We start from the raw sequence: 21,921 nt of genomic DNA on the forward strand, positions 1-21,921 counted from the left end.
TATTGTAACCGTTTGGTAGGTAGGAATACTATGTATATTATATTACCTTTTATATTATATCTCGCTCGCGTCTCGTGTCGTGGTATTAACGCGTGTGTCTTATGAATATGATAAATATTAAGGAAATTTGTTTAATCTGGCTTAGTCGGCCCGCGGTTAACGTAGTACGACCAGTGTCGTGATTGTATATACCTACATGTGCAAGAGGGGCACTTTCTCGTTTGATTTTACTTTTTTATTCTGCCACCTGGATATTTTTAAGTAGTTGAAAATAACTTTGTGTATGCACCTCCATATACTAAATGAATAAACAGTATATTATTATTAAGATATAAAGCCTTAGATATTTAGAGCCATAGATGTTTATTATTTATCATATTATGTTACTGGGTATGTGTCAAAGACAAATTATAAATCTTTGATTGGTGTTTTATTAAACTAAGTGTAATTACACACAAATATAATATATAAATATTTAATAATTAACAGAAAAAGTTAGATTTTCTTCAGCCACACAAATTATAAAACCAATAAATAAATCACTTCGCTCGAAATCTAAAACTATGTATTTGTAATAATAAGTATTCGCTCCTATGATCATGATCTAAATATAATAACCATATTACCACAATCTTTATAATTAAAATAAAAATAATAAACATTTTACTACAAATCTAATTACTAAAAAAGCTTGTCTAAATGTTAATTTTAATACATAGCAGTTCAGTATACAGAGTTCAGTGTGATATATCGAGTAGGTATACAGTGATTTTAAGACGTTTTATTAACATTTATCCGAACATTTTGAGATGTACGATGGACATTTTTGTTTATAAAAGGTTGCTATGGGTTTTAAAGCTATAATAATAATAATTATTGGTTGCCATTGGTCAATCGTTAGTTAAATTATTATTATTAATAATGACGTATTAGTATTAGTATTTTATTTGTAGATTTATTAATCAAGTATGCAACAAATCGGATTATCGCATATTGCCTACCACTTATAGCTGCTCATGGCGGTGTCCGCAATCCACCGCAGGTGGATTTTCTACTTGATGTATCGTTGCAAATTGTCCGCGATCCGACGTAGTCTACAAGTTACTCTATAGTCTGCAGGACTATTGTACAATAATAAATTAATTTAAAAAGTGTAATTCACTTTTAAATTAATTTTAATTCTTTTACTAGCCAATTAAAAAAAATCCGTTTGAGTAGTGTGAACGTTATACAATTATATGAAGATAGCATCTTATATACGACTAGATAAATCGACTACGCGTCATTCAATATTTTTTTTTTTTCATTTTCGTTTTTTGTATCGTATTATATAGAAAACTGGGTTTGTATACACATAATACAATTGCACATATTAAAAAACAGTAGTGACAAAATCGAACGGACGTGTTCGACAAATTCAGCGATTTTATATTATATGTTTTCGCTTCGAACCCGCGTTGAGTATGTGCTGTGCTCGCATATGTGTATATATAATATTATTATATACTTCCTATATGTTTATATGAAAATTCTATTCAATCGGATGCTATGCCGATTATAAAGCGGCGATATAACAAGGGGACGGAAACTGAAAAAAAGGAGAAAAAATATTACGCGTAATTTCCGAGAGACGTGACGTCGTGTAAAATCGTACTCTTATCTGCGTAATTTTCCATTTAATAATGTACGTGTGGAGGTGCCCGCCTTTACTCGGTCCACATATATATGCACTTAGAATGCAAAACGAATATAATATAATAATATAACGCTTACGTGTAAACCTGTGTTTTCAAAACGCATTTACAAACAAGTATACGAGCGTATATTATATATACATATTTATATAAATGTGCGTAAATCCACGGGGGATGTGGTAGGTATACGCACTATACGTAAAGTATGCGTTTTCGTCGCGCATTCGAGTTACCACTAAGAGGTGTAGTTAGGGGGGGGGGGGTAGAGGGTTTGCGTGCAATTACAATTTCGTGCAAAAAAATATAAAAGGAATAAATAAATGAAAATAAAAATGAAATTCGTTCGCGTTGCGCCGCGTGCGTACAGACGTTGAAAGCGACATTACAACGCGTAACGGTAGTGTGTACAGCATATATACATAAATATATATATATATATATATATAATCGTATAATCGTATATACATATAATATAAGCGTCGAAGACGAGTGTGTTGTGTGCGGAAAGCTTTTTAAAATGTGTACTTTTTATGAGAGCGCGATATTCCCGAGGGCTATTATTGAACAAAAGCTACTAAAAAACAATTACCGTGACAAAAATTAACGCAAATACATTTCTATTCGAAACAATATTTCTGGTATAACTATACGAACAGAGAAGAAAAACTGAAAAAAACCAAATAATTCGCTGTGGTTTCGTGTTTTGGATTTATGACCGCCGCCGAGGCCTTTATTATATACAGAATGATATTATGATTTTCACTCTCTTTTCTGGCTGCGGAATACCTCTATATATATATTATATAAGATAACATCCGGCGGGTATATCGAACGTCTGTATATATACCACCACTATGTCCTGTGTAGAGTATATATATGCAAATCAGTCCCTCATAAAACGCCATCGTCATATTATATAACCTACACCCACAATATACCCGGGTTCGAAGGGAAAATAGATTAAATATTATATGCGTATTATTATTATTATTATTATCATTCTGGCTTGGTAGGTAGAACGTAGGACACTTTATAGTTTCGCAAAAGGGTTTTCGTTGCTGAGATGGCTATTTCATGGTCGATTGAAAACGAGTTTGCAAAATACTATATTATCTTTCGCAGTGGAAAAATATAGGTACGATTTCCAGTAAAAAAAAACGAAATATTTTTTATGTTTAGACGAGTTCAATTATTTATTCACATGCGTCAATCCCCGTCAATAGACTCGTTATGTTATTATTATTTTCATTTTGAATGGCGTACCCATGTATAATATATTATATATATACCATATACACATAGGGTCGTCCTGCAGGTCGTGCGTCGTTCTTTTCTGTTGTCTCGCCATGCTAACGCGCGCGTTGTATATAGCGGTCGGGCGCGTCATTAAGACCTTCTACAGCTCGATGCTTTTGTCACCCTCGCCTCTTCGTACATAGCGACCGTATGATCCTATTACCCTGGGCCCCCGTGTCTTGCAAGGTTTATGAAAATATTTCTCTCTCACTGTCTCCCCCTTTCTCTCTCATGGGTATTTAGTTTCATTAGAGACTTCGTTTCGCTGGTGGAGAAGTGGTTTGCCGGCGGTGAGGGAAGGGCAGGCGCAAGCAGTTTATATATATACAGTAACACAATAATAATAATAACAATAATAATAATACAACTTATATTATACAAACGCAACGCGTCGTTTATGACGGTGCGGGGGACGAGCCAGAACCGCTCTGCGCCGGAATCGTTCTCTTTATTTTACCTCGACTCCGCAGTGAATAGTTTAGTTTCGGTTGAAAGAGCAGTCGCTCTCGTTCTCTACACGGAACACCCGACACCTCCCACCACCATCACCATACGATATTCACGGAAAACTGTACATATTATATAATGGTATGCGAATAATATATTTTATACTTTGTGTCGGGCTTCTCCTTCCTGTGTGTTTTTAACGAGAACCGGTAATTAATAACAACAACAAAAACAACAATAATAATAATAAATTAATAATAATATATGTAAAATAAATTATATAATATATTATATTACACGTGCATAATATTGTTTTATACTATTTCATACGTACCTAGGTATATACCGCGGGATACCGTTAATTCCGCAGTAAACCTTCCGGACACTCTAAATGCGTATACACTCGCGGCGTATTATGTATATTATATTTGCACTTGCATTTTTATTCCTGGCGTTAATTACACTCCCCTCTCCCTCCCCTCCCCCTCCCCCACCCCAAACTGCAGGATTTTGTCAAAGGGGGCGCGATATTTTATAGGGGCCGCTGAGAGGAAATTCCCCAAAAAACAAAACATGCAGCGAAACATCCGGTGACGGTTACCATGGTAATCCGTACTGCACGCGCGCGTGGGTTGCCGCTGCCGGTAACTGATACGCCGCAAGATAAACAATGACGGCGACCAGTTTAACGGCATGTTGTGCGTGCATTGCGTCCCTCGTATTGCACATTATTGTATGGTATAAATATATATATATTAAGAACGCGTGGGGGTGGAGAGGTATCGATTCGCCACATAGGATCTGTCCGCGACTAATTAATAACATCGTGTCTGGTGGATACGGTATAATGTGTTTAAGCTCGTGATTTTCGATTCGACTCGACCGGACTCCGACTCCTAAAAGTCGGGCTATCTCTCTCTCTGTCCCTTTCTCTCACACACACACCTACACAGACACACACATTCACTCTCTCTCTTTCTCTCTCTCTCTCTCGCTCTTTTCGAGTTTTGACCCTCTCCGGTGCATGCTTCTGCAACCATTGTGTATACACGTACACACATTTCTACTCTCGCCCACGTGCGAAATTTGAGAACGGTGTAGTTTTTCATGTGCTGGTGACCTTTTTCGTTATATTATACGTTACTCGTTTTTGTGAAAACCTAAAATGACTTTCGTTGAAACACTTGAAACGCGCGCGTTTATAAACATATCACGTCACACGTGAAAAACACTAATAGTAATAATACCCACCCACCACCTTAAACGTATTACCCATAAACTGCAGAGACGTCTAAACGCGCTCGTCGCGTGTATTATAATATATATTATTTCGAAATAGCTTCGCCGACGATAACTATTTAGGATACTTGGCAACGATCATACTGTTCAGGGAAACGATTGTTTTTCAGAAACAACAGTAGTTGGAAACAATAATAATTATAAATGCTCGTGCATATGTATTATATACGCGTGTGTTATTCGTGTGTGTACACAGGTGTTCCTTGCAACGTTCTAAATTTACTGAACGCAACTAGAAAAAGACTATGGAAACGGCTGACCGACTATAAGATGACGCCCTACTCACATATTGTTTTGTCTTCGTCTTACCCATACTTCATAAAGTCATATCGTTAATATATAGGTACCTTCTTAAAGAAGGTGGCTTCTTACGTCCAGAATAATCTATTTAACTTATTTGTTTTAAACAATATATTAGCCTGAATTTTTTTAGTATAAAATTTAAGGGAAAGAATATTATCGATTATAGATTATAGGTTTGTTTTCATATTTAAAATTAAAAGCAAGTTATAAACGCCAATTTTTTATGTAAAACAATAGGATATTCAATTATAATACTATGACGATCTAGTTGAGTAATATTGTGTGTTCCAAAAATAAATAGTTCCCGTCAATTATAGAAATACATTATAATTAAATTATTAAACTAGAATTAATATATATTATTGCTGGTATTATAATATTACACATAAGTAAACTGTACTAGTATAGTACCTACCTATAGTTTTATTATATTACTATTAACTATATAATTTATTTTTGTTCGAATTCATTACAGAGTTATTATAAACGAATACATATAGGTAGGCAATAACAATAAAATATTTAATAAAGTTGTAAAGGTTAAAACGTTGAATGCGCACTTGAATATATTTAACTTAAAGAAGTTTTCAAAACTTTTGCGCCCGGGTACTATTTTACTTGCCCTCTCTAATGCTTGTAAATGTCGAAATTGTATTTAAATCGTGGCTATACACAATAATATTATGTTTTAATTAACATCTGGAAACAGTTTTATGGAGAACCAAACGGTACAAGCAGGAGAAACAGACCGACGGCGACCGGGCTTTCCACCGACCGACCAACTGATGAAGGAAATTATTGCGGTTACCTGATCACGTGTATACCGTATAAAATATATGTTTTTCGTTGGTCAGTCTAACTCGAAAAGGGGGATCGTCGGCGGCCACCGTTTTCCTCTGAAATTAACCAACGGAAAACATCACGGTTACCCGTTGGCGAAAAACGTTAACCATATGGTTAGCCCTCGGCGGTCACCTTGACCGTGGTCCACATTATATACGGTACACACGCGGGCAGGTAACCCAGATATTTGAATATTTACTGAATATTTACTCGCGGGCTGCCACGGGTCTTCCACATCGAACATATTATAATATTATTATTATGTTTATAACAATTATTTAACAATAATTTATTGTATGTAATTACTAATTAGTAATTACTATGATATTGTTTGCTACTAAGTTTAATCTTTTGGCAGACTATTATTGTAACTGTAGCTACATTATATTGAATTGAATTACACAATTTTACATTCAATAAATATGTCTATTGCTATTTCGCTTCAAAATGTTTTATTTATAATACGTTTCCTTCGGAGATCGATAGATACAATTATACGCGATGTACATTTTACACACAATTATACTTAATGTAAATAAAATATCACTCGTACGGTATATTATTATGGTGGGCACATAAATTATGTTGTCGGTTTAGGGGCGTTTGATGTACTGGAACAATGGTTGATTTAGACTGATGCATTTGTCGTAATAATAACACCACTCCACTCGAGTAAGAATATTAAATATAGTAAATTGATCATTAATCCTCCACATAATAATAATTATTATTATCTACATGGAAACGTCACGTGAAATGGATCTCCGCTACATCATAACGATTTCACGCGATGTTCGTGATCGGACGAAAACAGAGTATAATTTAATAATATTGTGATATTTCAATAACTCGCGCTTGTTGAATATCTACAGTCTTATATTTTCCAGCCTTTTAAATTGTTATTTGAGAAAACCTATTTTCCAAATGTATTGTACAGTGGTTATATTGGGTTTGGCTTATTGAGCTCTAAACGAGGCACACATAATATATAATATAATATATATATATACCTAGTACTATATAGTGTATAGTATATACTATATAGTACTATAGGTAAACGTGTAATACTGATTTCAATCTGAGCGAATGAACTAAAGCTCGTATACGAATGTTCCTATAATCTCCGAAATGCGTGTGAAACGCAATTTTCTTATTTGGCTATTCGACGTTTCGACTTACCCTCCAGAGTCTCTAAATCCTTTTTGGTCCGTCTCGTTTCATTCCATTCTTGATTTGATTTGTCAGCAATCGAAATTGGCTTTGAAGTCAATGGTTTTTCCGTGGCGTATATGATGAGCTGATGTATACCACGAGGTTATATTATAATACATCATTGGCTTTGGTAGTTTCTTTTTCCGCTGATGAACACGATTTTAACAAATCAAACAAAACTATGAACTGTTTACTGAAATAATTTTTAATACCGAACAAATAATATCAAAATATGAGTAAAAATATATAGCTCAATATATTACTTTTAAAATATGGGAGAGGCATACCCGATAAGATCATTATAGTGATGGAATATAACATGATGTAATAATAATATTTAATAATATATATATTATGATAGTAGTTAATACTTAGTAATAAGGGTAAAATAATAATATATAAAAGCTAAATAGTAAATATTTAAATTATTATAATAAAACTTAATTAGTTTTGACTAATATACGTTGTGGTATATATACATATTTTAAATTGAAACAAATTATGTGTAAAATGTAAATACATTACATGATTATAACTAATCGAAACTAACTTATACAGAAACTAGTTCGTTAATCATTTTGACAACTTACTGTACGGTTGTAAATCAATCATCGCTAGTGAAACGTCTTTAGGGTAAAACTATAATATGCACGCAGTGTTTGAACGGACATTGATAAACCCCTTTTAGAATAACGTAATCTTCTGCATCGATACATACGATGCAGTATAGTTACAATTATTATAGTTACATATGTTTAAATTTTTACAACTAAGTCCATTAGTGAAGTATATAGGTAATAATATAATTCATAAAAATTCAGTCGTAACGTTGGTTTTATTTAAAAATTGAAAACACAATGTTATATGATATTTGTATACGATAAAAACATAATAATAACCTATTAAATAATTAACAGTAATAACTACTAATTCGTGTTATTACTTGATCGATTTTCGTCTTTGTATATGAGTAGTCATGTTTCCCGCGGGGTGCAGGAGTTATATATCTGATACCGCAGAGGTCGGGTATAATAATCAATGTTTTCGTGGTGTCAACATCAATAATGTTTTTTTTTTTTGCATTTATATTGGTTAGAAAATCGTCGTAAGTCTATATGTCGAGTAAAAGGTTTTTTAAGCTATTTGGGAAAAAAGTATAAACGCATCTGAAACGCAATGCGAAATCGATAAAATCCGAACGGAAAACGACAACGACGACGTTATCGGGTTAGGCGACTCGCGTATGGCGTACATTATAGCATAGGTACGTATATATAATATGTATATATAGCGTAGTAAAATACTCTTCCGGTAAAGCAATCGAGAGGAAATGAAAACGTCCTATTGATATTGGATTTAGTGACTCGACTTATAGCGTCAGTGCTATGCGCGTCGCGTAAAAATCGATCGACAAGTCCGGTGGATTTTACTCATTCTCCAGCCCCCCTCCATATCCCCCCATAGTTATTCTCCGAAGTTGTTACCCGCGTTGAAACGTCTATATGCTACATATTATTGTATATATATCACACCTATCGCAGACGGACGTCGTCTCCGAAGTACATATACATATATAATAATATAATATATTTATAATATGCATCATAATATTAGATATGCGTTTTTTTCTTTTGTAAACGGATACCGATGTATTACCATGTACTTATAATTTCCTGTGCACCGAGACAGGTCGTAACATGATTAAAAAATAATATATATAAATAATAGTCCGTCCGGTCAACTGAATCTTTTGCGAAATCGTTTTTATATTGCACGACACATGACTTAGCACTAAGCTATTTAAGATCCTCACTGCCATGATGGTGGTAAAATGGAGCTGGACACAATTTATTTACCGTGGCAGTGTGTGGTGTGGGCTTTAACCTAAGTGTCTTAGGGCATCGGTGCTTCGCGTATCGAGTGTGTCGAAATCAGTAAATCACACACGAAAACATCCCCTCCGCCACTGCAGTAGTCGTACTAGTTGTAGTCGTACTAGTCGCCATTGTAAACTCGTATGAGTCGTATGCACGACTACAGGGTGATTCATTAAACATCAAGAGTTTCCACGAGCCGCCACAGCGATTATCACGTGTCTGGCATACACTTTCTATAATATATTATATAGCTAGTGAATCCGCCTCGTACATAATGTTTTATATTAAGCTCGATTTAACTATATCATATCATATTATGTAGGTATAATATATTAGGTATGTCGTTTACCGCGTTTTCGGTTGTTCGTTATTTTGCCCGCGTGGCTGCGTGTCCTTCTTCACTATCGAAGCTGCAGGTGCAGCGTGCCAAAAGTATTGTGTGAATTTCAATCCTTGGCTTCAGTTGCATAACAGTATAGTGGACGGATAACTAATTTTAACTGTAACGGTTAAACTCGATGATATTCGATTCACTAGACTCTATAATACCGGTCTCGGTGTAGTATTGTCCTATACGGCTATACACTTATATATTTATACATTTCTCAACTTTAAGGCCCGTTTCACATGTATCGTATCGTACGCCCGCTGATAATAACTCGCATACGACGCGTATCAAAACGTGACACTTTTTTGTATTCACGTGTACGCGTATCAAAGTTTTACTTCAGTACAGACAACACTTATAACCAATCACTTAAAATGTAATATGAATAATCAAAGAGTAAAGTGGCTTATTCTTTCACTGGGTATTATTATTGTAAAAAAAGTTGAGCGTAAAATCATAGTACATTTTTGTGAGCGTCTGATGTTAGAATTTAGACAAAATCCATCAAAATCATGGACATTTACAAATTAATTTGTACTTATAAAATATAACATATCTCTATAAAATATTAAAATTGTATAACTAAAGACTCGTGGTATTGTGTGCGGGCCTTAACCTAAGTGCCTCAAGGCTTCGGCGACTCACGTATTTAGCCTTAGAGTGTGTCGAAATCACAGGCAAAAACACCCTCTCCGCCAACGTAGTTGAAACTCGTTCTAGTCTTATGTATACGAAAGAATGTTCATTAAACACCCCGAGTTTCTACGTGCCACCACGCAGCAATTATTTTGTGAGTCTGTCTCGTATATTATTTATTTTTAGGTTTATCATATTATGTAGGTATAATATATTAGGTATGTCATTCATCGAACGCGCGGTCGTCTGTTGTTATGCCGAGTGTCCTTCTCCATTATCGAAACTCCAAGTGCGACGTGCCAAAAGCGTCGTGTGAATTTCGATCCTTCAGTTGTATAATATAGATTATGGTCGACGGATAACTAATTTTAACCGTAACGGTTGAACTCGACCCTTCCGATGATGATATTCGATTCACTATAGACTCTATATACTGCAGGTCACGGTGCAGTATTGACGTCTTTGTCCTACACTTATATATTATTCGTAATATAATATCTTATAAATTCTTCAACATTAAGACTTATGTATTAGCGCATAATTATTTATAAAAATCGATATTATGTAGATTTTTGATTTAAATTTTTAAATATTTACATAAAAAGCAGCTCTATATTATATTTCTGTATAAATTAATCACCAAAAAACGATTGTAATATATTTTCCTCCTTGTGGGGGGGGGGGGGGAGGGGTGGCTAACCGCAGTTCTATACCACAATGCCGTCGTATACTATATTTGTTTTATCAATTACTCCGCATTCGAATTTATACGAACCCGCTGTTCATTCGGCGAGATTTATTCATACTCCATAGGTCATAGCCGATTACTTTTCCTCTTTGTCGTACAAAGTACAAGACGATTCACGATTTGTTTTATATTTATATCATATTATATACCACGAGCATATACGGCAGTTAAAATAATAAAATTAAATATAATTATCCCGTTTAAACTTTTTTTTACGACCTTTTGAATTGCTCAGAAACGCTGGCGAGTATATAATATTGTATACGCACAAAATGTACACATACACACTTACTGGTATTTATGGATATATCTGCAGGAACACGAGGTGATAGAATATTCGGTTTACGTCATGTGCGCTAGTATAATATAATATACACCTCGTACTTCAGATTGCTTTCTCTTGAAAAAACGTGAACGAAGTACACACGAGTATACGATTTAGGTTTTATTATAATAAGGAATAACTACTGCAGCCTGCAGCTGTATGGTTGTCTTCGGATTTTCGGATTTCGTTTGCGTTAAATATTTTATTTTTTTATTTTTTTTCTCTTTTTTTTTCTTTTATTTTTTTTTCCTTTTTTTCCTTCTCTCTATTTGTTCATTGAAACGATCTCGAGGTCTTTGACAATGCTTATCACAAGTGGGTAGTAAGGAGATCATGTGATCTATTTATATATGTATATATCACTATATGCATGATACTACCCCCCTTCATCGGTTCGATTCATAGCAAAGTGCAAAAAAATGTGTGTGATTCTACGTTAAATATAATATTATAAATCGCCTGTACGGTGAGCGAACGAAATATTATACATATTATATAATATAATATTATTATAAAGACGAGTTAGTTATAATGTTATCGGCCGTCATCGCATGGCGTAGTTGTTGCTTTGCCACGGAAAAAGCTTCGCCGTATACATGTAGAGAAAGTAATGAAGGACCTAATAGGTTTTGACTGGCCTTTGATGGTGCAAGCAGGGGCGAGAGGTTATATATAGGGTGGTGGGAACCATGATGGTATGTATACGATATATTAAATGTATATATTATACGCGCAGTATACATAGGGATACAAAAAACAACCTCGGAATATTTCATTATTCGCGCCGTTTTCGTTTACAACGTTTGAATGCGTAATGCGAACTGACGTGTCTGCCATTTGTTTGGCCGTCGTCGTTGTCTACTGCTGCCGTTGCTTTTCCTCCATCGCCGTCATCATTACCATCATCGTCATCGCGCGTTTTCCGCCGCCGACGGTTTTCTCAAAAGTTTATCAATCCGACGACGACGACGTAGCTGTATGGAATTAAGTCGAAACTGCCGAGTGCAGTGCATATTTTATGTGTAAACGAAACAAGAAAAAAATAATACTCTATTTGAATTAATTTTTTACTCAAACGATGCTGCAGTATTGCGTGTATATTATATATTATATATGTAACAAACGTTTGTGTTGGCGGAAATATTGTTCTAACAGTACTTATATAATTTATAGGGATAAGATGAAGTGGTTTTATTTCGAAGAGACTATAAAATACTATTAATATAGTATTATTCAATAAATTCAGACATATTTTGAAAATCTTTTCGGCACCCTTGCCACCGTTATAGTGGCAACAACTGTTTCATATATTATACTTTTGAAACGTTTTTTTTTTGTTTTATTCGAACGCTAAACTTTTTTTTTCAAAACCATCGGAAGTAAAATTAAAAAGACCCGAATTTATTATTAAATTGATGTAAGGAATACTCTTCTATAACACCGCGAAATCATTTTATACGATCACAATACCACCCATATTATTATTTATTATCCACTGTATAGTTAGCTGCACTTATAGCTGACGATTCTTTCCGTCGGTATTAGCTGTAGTACGGCATATTGTAATTTCAGTTTCAGTTCTATGGGTTCGTAAAAATAAACAGTATAGCGGTTAATTAAAATAAACGTTTTATGATAGTTACGAGTTATTATTAAAATAAAATACTATAATGTTTACGCTGCAGAAACCACGCAAGTACAGTTTTTTTAAATATTCAATTACGTTTACACATTACACATAATATTATATTATATACATAGGTATATAATATATATAATATTATACATATATTTTATATTAATTAACTTGAGCAAAATGCGTAGATTTGTATTTGGATTTGGGAACATAATATAATGTTACACTACATTAAATATATTAATAACTGCAGTGGTGGGTTATAAATTATGTTTTACACGTGTTTTTATATTTTCATCAATTGCGTTTGTCCAGAGATTAAGATTCGTTTTGGTTTAATAATAGCGACGAATTAGTCTTTTTTTTTACGTTTTATAATGAAACATTTCCAAGCCACGCGTACAAAATAATATGATGATATTTTATTACACAAATCATCATGAAATGAAGAAGGGCCGACTAAAAATTCGAGGTATTCAACTGTCGTTTTGATGACGAAATGCATGTTGCTCGTTTCGAAAAAGGGTTCAGCGAATATAGCCGCATAGGTATATAATATTATTATATATTATAATATGCGGTGTAGAAGTAGAACACCCGTTGTCTCGTCCGTTTGGCATAGGGTAATATAGTTGGTTTATGAAATTGTTCTGTTTGAGGGGTGGAATGAAATATTTAATACATCAAACATACGTTGAAACGGAAAAAAATGTATTATTTGTATTATGCGTAATATACAGCGTACCTAAAACTTTGGGGATAAATAGTTGCCCTCAGTCTGCACGTTGCGCTGCTGTGGCACCCACGCGCGCCCCCACAACGGACCCTCGTTTAAAACTACAAAAACGAATCAGGAAATTCGATTTTGAATTCATATATAAATCCTAAATAACAAAAACAATAATACGGCAAATATAGGCAAAATAGCTGGTAGTTTAATCTTTAATCCAATAAAAGCTAAATGTGTTGACGGGAAATTTGTCGTACGGATGATTTCAAAAAGGGTGGAGCGTGTGTTTGTGTGTATATATAATATAATATATAATATATACAAATGTTTTGTTTTCGCAGCTGTTTTGACTATTCTACCCTTCGGTGCTCTGCATGCAGTTTAAAAATCCCACCCATATAATATGTACGTGTTCAAAATAATATGTATTTAGGTGCAGCAGGCCACCCGCGAGCTGAGGCCGTGTCACTATAAACAAAACTAAATATATATATATTCGCACCACGAGGGATGCATCAACTTGTCAACGATCGACGCGTTCTAGTGTAAAATATTTTTTAAGACCTTCATCAATACATATTAAATGTATATGTTCTGAAAAAAAGTAAACAGTTTACCTTAACACCTAACCTATATATAGCCCTTCATAACATATCATAATATTACGGTAATATTATAGGTAGGTACTTAATACGGTTTATTTTTGTTTTACCATCGTTAAAAACACCTTTTTACAAGTCAAATTATTTCAAATAATAATTTCTTATTTACTGAACGCTTAAAATGATGTCATCATGAACTTAATAGTGGATATCATATTCTATATTATACCTAATATTTACGATAATTAATTTTTTTAATGTTTTTACGCATAATATAACCATCAAGTCAATATAATATTATGATTTCGTGAGAATTTGTAATTTTTTTGCGAAATAAATAACCACTACAAAAATTTTCGAAATAAATTGCATATTTTTTTTTGTTTTAACGAAAAATTCTCGTCATGATCTTAGTTTTCGGTGAAAATATTTTCTCCACCCGGTGTACGACAATATTTTTATATCGTTTTGCCAAAGTGTGTCCCACATTTATATAATAATAGTATAAAATATAGCCGGTTCACAGTAATATTCCACATTTCACAATTCAATATATTTGCATTTGTAGAGACGCGTTTAGACCGTTCCAGACAATTGAATTTGCACGTCCTTTTATGTGCTCACGTTAGAAATTCGTTTCCAAAATTGTACATTGTACAATGTTATAGGTACAACCACACTGTACATAAAAATCAACAACCCCGGTTGCCGCCGTCGACATATTATTATCATTATTATAATAACACGCCCACCGCCGGCATAGGAGGTAATTCGATTACGCAACTGGAAAATATGTTTTTCGTTTTCCGATTCTACTCACGGAGTATACCATATACCATGATGATGGTAATAATAATAATAATAATATAATCCCGTATGACTAGTACTATCATCATCGTTGGCTGATGGCAGTTGGAAATTGTTATTACCGAAAACACCTTGTCATTATTGGGTTCGACCTATGAACATTTAGTGGCGGTAGTGGCCTCTTTAAACGGCAAGAGAGACTTAATATAATAGTACTCTAGTTGTAATAGTACCGCGCGATTTTTACGACCGGGTAAATTCGCCGATTGATATTATTCGATTTGGCCAAACGTGTGGTTCCCCGATCGGTTTTCTGGAGGCGTTATTAAGAACAAAACGCCTATATAGAAATAACTTCGATTACTGCACTGCCGCCACTGCCGGATATATTATAGATTTAGGTATTAAGACGGGAACCGACGTTAAATGTGAAGTGATGGTTTTTTCCCCCGCAATTTACAGTGATCTCTTATATAGGTATAAAAAGCCGGCAGACGCGCATTAAATACTTATATCTAGGGAACATTTCAAAAGTTATAAAATTTTATCCGGCCTGCAACAGAATACGTATATTATAATATGATATAACTATTTTGTAGTAAGTACCTATAATATAAGAGTGTTTTATAGGCATTTTTTTTATCTGTAGTTAAGTTTTGTTGTGAGCGGTTGTAGATATATACAACAATGTAGAATTTTATTCTATTTTTATTTTTTTGATAATTAATAATATTATATTTGATACTTCATTGCTAATAGTTAATAACTAATACAAATAATAAAATCAGAAAATATACTTTTTGTGAAAGAAATACAGATGCTTGATGCTTCTAAAATTTTAATAAATTCCCCGTGATATAATTACATGAAATCGAGTACCTTATATCTTTTCATGTCTTATGAGCTAAGTCGTATCCATTTATCTTTATAATATGATTATATTATGCGTATACAAATGAGTTACGTTTAGGTATACGTACAACCTATATAAACCATATTACCTATTTTATGGATAAATGTATACATTTTTATTTTACTATAAATTATAACAAATAAATATATAGGTACAGACAGTTAATTAACGAATATTGAGTTATCGGACTATAAATATTGACCTCTTGAATTGTTAACTAATTTTTATATCATGCGGTTAAGATTGATCTCATTTATATTATAATGTATATTGAATATTGTGCCTATAGGTTTATCGTTTATGTATAATGTATTTTATGTGTGGTATTATTCAAAATTTGTTACGAGAAGTTTACGAAATACAATTGAATAAAAAAAATCAATAATTAGAGATTTACAATATACTTGTTATAATATTATTAATTTCCAATACTATCTACCTATACGATTTAAAATGTTTTACAATTTCTACCTTTATTATAAAATCGACATAATATATACGAAACGTTACGTGAGCACTAGGCATATTATCGAGTAACAAGAAAAATTAAACTTTTTCGGGAAGCTTTAGCAGTAAATGATGATGTTACGTTATTTATTTTTTCATTCGATTATTAAGTATCCCTTTTTTCTAAAACAAAATCTCGTCGAACAATAGGTGCCGTCCGTCAAAGAAATTCTATTTATAAAACACACTTACTTTCCATTCGCGTTGCGTTCGTGTTTATTTTAATTTATTAATGTATTTAGTATATATACTATACACATTTAGGAATAGTAATTTGGGCGCTGTTTTAAAATAAATAATAGTAATAATTGTTGTAGTAAAAAGGAGAATGTGTCGCTCTGGCCCGGCAGTTTGGTACGCCTGCCCCGCCAGCGGAGGAATAAAACACGGTTCGGCGGCGGCGAGTGGCGACGACCAGCGGCTGAGCGGCTGAGCGGCTTCAGTAGGTAACCGATCGCGTACTTGTTCGCGCGTGTTCTCCCCTCACAATCGGGATACGAAAAGTCTTTACGATTTCTCACAATTTTTTACGTGATCGAATTTTAATCTTTATACACCTTCCACGGTAACATTACTCGAACAGTTCGTTCCTACCATCGTTACCGGTCTTCACTCCCCGGGCCGGCTTAGTATTATTTTGTAATATTTTCGTTGCGTTCGAAAAGTGAATACCTACCGCACGGGTAACGCGTTGGCGATGTGAAACTGCTGAAATCATCGCACGCAACACTCATGGCATGGGAACTAACTTGTCCAAAGGGAGAAACGTGAGTGCCGGTACCTATATGGTTTTTCCAATGTGCAGCGCGCATCCGGTCACCCTCGTCACGTGCGTGTTGTAGGCCGCCGAAGTTCCGCCGATGTATTGTATAAGTTCTTTTTGGGTACGGTAAATCAAAGTGCGGCGGTGGCGGTAGTCGTTGGTCGGTGGTGTATATGGTGGTGGTGATGGACCGTGCACGTCTCTTAATGATATAATAAATTATGACGTGTTTTTCGTAATTATTTCGTACCTGCAAAATATAATATTAGAAAATATTATTATTATTATTATTGTTATGTATATCACGTGCGTTATGTATTTTTCGATAAAAATATTACAAATTTTGCCGGACGGAAAAAAATGCATGATAAGTTTTTAATTTGGAAAGTGTGACTGTAAGGGAGGAGGGTAGTTTTATGAGAAAAGAAGAGTGAGGAGAGGGTAAGGATTGAGAGTGAGAGAGGGAGAGTAAAAAAGGTCGTATATTTTATTGCAAGCAGTGGCGGCGAACGTATAGTATTGTACACGGCGGTGGTGACCGGCAACAGCTGCGGGACGCAAACCGTTAAAAACTATACGCCGACGTTGTCGACGGGAACCTTTCGATCGACATCGTAAAATTTTACAATGGTCATTATACAATGTAATAGAAAAAAAGCCGTCTAATTTATCGGCGCTACGTTCCGACGTTAAAACGGCCATAAAATCATATTATCGTTCTATTTAATTAAAAATACATTGTCGTTCTATTTTTTCGCAAAACAAAAATGAATATACATAGGTATAATAATATAATAGCAAATGAATAATGCAATATTAATAACAACAACCGTTGCGGTTACAACAATACTATGATATCACGCGCGCTTGTATTCAAATTTTTCTTGAATCAGCAATGATTATTTTACTTACCAACGTACTTAATACTATGTATTATAACGTTCGGAGTTAAACGAAACTGCCGATGTATATAATTTTTGTTTGATAATTTTTTTAATTATGATATATAAATATAAATATTATATATTGAATGGGTGACATTCAAGTACCAAGAACATTATAAATATAGTATGATATTATTATAATAAATTGTCATTTTTCGCTGAACTCAAAATTTTAATTTTTTTTTTTATTTGAACTGCCAAAGCTATTATTTTTTGTTTTAATCAATTTCGCATGTGTGTCGTGTGTATAAGCTATATATACATTTATTATTTTTTCTATATTTGTGTGAATATGTATGGCAGGATTACTGCAGGATATATCGTATTTAATTTACCATTTATATTGTATTAGGTACGTATTTATGTATACACTATACTAACTAAAGTTCATTGAAACGATACGATACATTTGTTGCGCACATGTGGCCGCGATGAATGTTTACCTCCAATAGTTCAACTGCGTGTTTATAACATAAATATTAATTAGGAAATTTTAATCAATAAGATCTTTTTATATTCATTGAACAATAATGATAATAATATATACAGTAATGCACGTTGAAATTCACTTATATTTAAAAAAAAATATGTATATAATATTTACTTATAATTGTTTATAACTTAATCTAATAAATATCAAAGAACATTTATCGTTTTGTATAATATTATGTTATATTACATATTATTATGTGCCAAAAGATAAAAATATTTCCTGTCCTTGAATAATTATTTAATATTTAGCTATAACATACATAGTATACATAATAATATAGTGTTGATAAGAGACTGATTAATACTATAACTATATACATCTTCAGTAATGTACTTAATGGCATAACAAAAACATTATTCTGATTAAATATCAATTTTTAAATATCCAATTAGTGACTATGCATGAGCAATAAATCTTATTTATTTCAAATCGAGTAAAAGTATAACGTTTTATGTCGGTGACTAGCTGAAACTTTTCAAAAGTCTTCAATAATTGAAAGTTTTACTGCGTTAAAGCTTAATAATGTTGGAGTAAAATGATTGCATTTTTGTAGGATCCTGTAAATAATAAATTATACCTTCAAATATTCGGTAGCTAATAATGACCCAATAACAATCATCTTCTACTGACTTCTAGTACTTCGAAATAGCATGTTTGAATATGACATATTATCCAATTTAACTTTAAATACATCTTATTTATTTCGTTTTAAAATTAACAACATGATCAGATTTGTTTTGTTAATAACTGAAGTTCAGCCCATTATCCTACTATATAAGACTATATTATCAAACCGCATAGTACAAAACAAAATCATTTGGTCACGAATATACAATAATATAGTATCTTCAGGGTCGAAGTTCGACAATAAATCGGATGACATGTAAACAAACCGTAAAGTATTTACGGTTCGTTTTATAGTTTTAATGTTTTTACTGTTTCGGTCGATTAAACCAAATATACAAAACCTCGGTAAAATATGTAAAATATTTCTATGTTCACATGGTATTCTAAATCGAATATAAAAACAACTACAATAATAATAACCAGAACTATACACCGTATTTTTTTTATACATGAATGCATTAGGGAACAGTGATGAGTAAAATGTCAAGACTTGAGTATACAGTTTATAAGTTTATACTTAAACTTTTGGCGTTTTTTTTTTTTTTTAGGTCAAATATCACGACTTCCATATATTACATTTTATCATTTCAACTTTACTTCCTTACTTCCTATTCGCGATATCTTTATAATACTTGGGTGGAAAAGTTTTTACTCAAACTGGCGCCTAACGGACGCCTATTGTATTCGATGACAAAAATATAACGCTTTTCATGACACTAACTATACATATCACACACATATATGTACTCTTCCCCTCGTCAATAAACAATATAAGCTATTACGGTTAACAGTATAACGTGTCATTTGACCCTCGACTCATCTCGGATGAAATTTCGTAATTTAAATGGAAGTCATTGCAGTATTTTTGAACGCGTAAATAATAATATAAACGTTCTAAAACAACATATTATTATTTATAATTAACACTACGAATACATTCGAAAACGATGAAGTATTTAAAAAAAACTAATTTAAAACAATTCCGATTGAGATTGCTATTTCGTTAGGTATGATATTATTATTATACATTTTTTATTTTTTAAATGAATTATTTCTGCGATTTTGATGTTAAACGAAACATGCAAGCGAACTAATTGATTACAGTGATGTGTTATTATTCTAAACCCCTTTGCTGGTAATCATTTTTTGCTTATATTACAGTTCTAATTATACGAATTAATTTTACAATACAAAACAGTCTTTAATTACAAAGTATAAACATAAGGCTTTGTTTAAATAAAAAAATACATTTCCTTTAATTCTTTCCCTCTTACTTTTTTTTATTCCACATTTTTAGTAACCATTTTTCTACCTAACGGAATGTCTAGAGTGTTCATTATTATTTGCGTTGTAAAACGAGTAGTTTTTAACATTTTTCTCTGTCCCATTACCCGTTTAATTTTTCTTCCTTTTTAATCCTTTAATTTCGTTTGCACATTCTGCAGATTCGGTTGTATATATTCCGCATAATGTGCATATCGTGCATATCGTGCATAGTATAATATTATAATTTATAACACATTTTACTCAAATAAAATATATCGTAGCAAAACAATGTACGTCACCACAACGAGTTACGGTAAACGTTTGAATGATTATAGTAGTTACTATATGGTATGATTTAGGACGAGCGATATGTTTAAAGTTTGCTTTTAACGACATGCCATTTATGTGTCGTTTGCTTCAAATTACGAAAACCCAATTTGTTTATATATATACGAGTATCAAAACCTACGAGTTGTGATGTGATTTATACTTACTGTATCTACATATTTCTTCGATTAAAACAGATTTAATTTGTGACTAATTTTCTATATACCTTTATTTATATTTTGAATGTCGAAACAGTTTTTTTATTTTCAATATTTAGTTAAAAAAATCATTTGAATAATGACGTAGCCCATGTCACGTACTCAAGTTTAATATAACATAACTATTGTATAAATCGTTTATCATGCGATATCAAAAGTAATCATTCCGTTTAACCGCTGGGAATTAAACAATATAAATGTTTTAATGTAGATACAAATACATGATTAGTAAGTATCTTCTCCGCACCTGTGCAATTATATTTTTAAAGTTTTTTTCTATAAAAAATCTATTAATTTAAAATTGAGAACATAATAATTTTATATTATTTAACTTTGATGAAGACAATACATGCATTTAAAATATATACTACCATACTGGTGTCTGGTACCTATCTATATATTATTATAAATTATGATACAAGTTTATTGTACCTACCAATAATATTATGTATAATGTATATGTTGTAGCCTTGTAGGTATGTTTAAATTGAACAAAACAATTTTCTTAAAGCGTTATACAGAGTGATCATTTTTTAACACCGTGTTTACATATTACATAATATAATTGTGTACACTGTATGATTTACCCCTTTTCTTCAGTAATGCAGTTATAAAATTCTAATTTTCGGAATATTTAAATATACTTTAAAAAAATTGTTATTTTATATTATTATGTATAATTCAATAATACTGTTACGCAGGAATGGCTGGAAACTATTTATTTTTTAAATAAGTGTACAATATTATTCTACTAGAACTGCCTAGAACGTCATAAATCATAATTATATATTCTTTGGTTTTTATTATATTTCTTAAAAACAGTGTTTGTTCGAATTTCAATAATTATTTGTGATACATCAATATTTTCAGAAAAATTATCAGTCAAATTATTTACAATAGAAAAGGGACTTTCATTTTAAAAACAAAAGTGTGTATCACCACTGGAAACTCCTGAAGTCGTAGAAACAAATTTCAAGAGTTCAAAATATGGTCTTTTTATAGGTACCTATATCTATAGGT

At 32.6% G+C, this 21,921-nt stretch overlaps 1 protein-coding gene across 3 annotated transcripts in view; it reads left to right on the forward strand.

Annotated features, from left to right (window-relative positions):
• Positions 1–21,921, forward strand: part of LOC100570812 — a 244,928-nt gene that overhangs the window by 126,555 nt on the left and 96,452 nt on the right. Inside the window, exon 1 of one of the 3 annotated variants that reach the window (XM_003242600.4) lies at positions 16,249–17,030. The exons of 1 other annotated variant lie outside the window; for it this stretch is intronic. In XM_003242600.4, coding sequence (XP_003242648.1) covers positions 17,001–17,030 — 30 coding nt within the window. In that variant the 5' untranslated portion in view covers positions 16,249–17,000. Of the gene's footprint in view, positions 1–16,248; positions 17,148–21,921 lie in introns of those variants that run through there. One more of the 3 variants, XM_008182083.3, reaches the window with a different exon arrangement.

The sequence above is a fragment of the Acyrthosiphon pisum genome, chromosome A1 (assembly GCF_005508785.2).
Source record: "Acyrthosiphon pisum isolate AL4f chromosome A1, pea_aphid_22Mar2018_4r6ur, whole genome shotgun sequence".
Taxonomy (NCBI): domain Eukaryota; kingdom Metazoa; phylum Arthropoda; class Insecta; order Hemiptera; family Aphididae; genus Acyrthosiphon; species Acyrthosiphon pisum.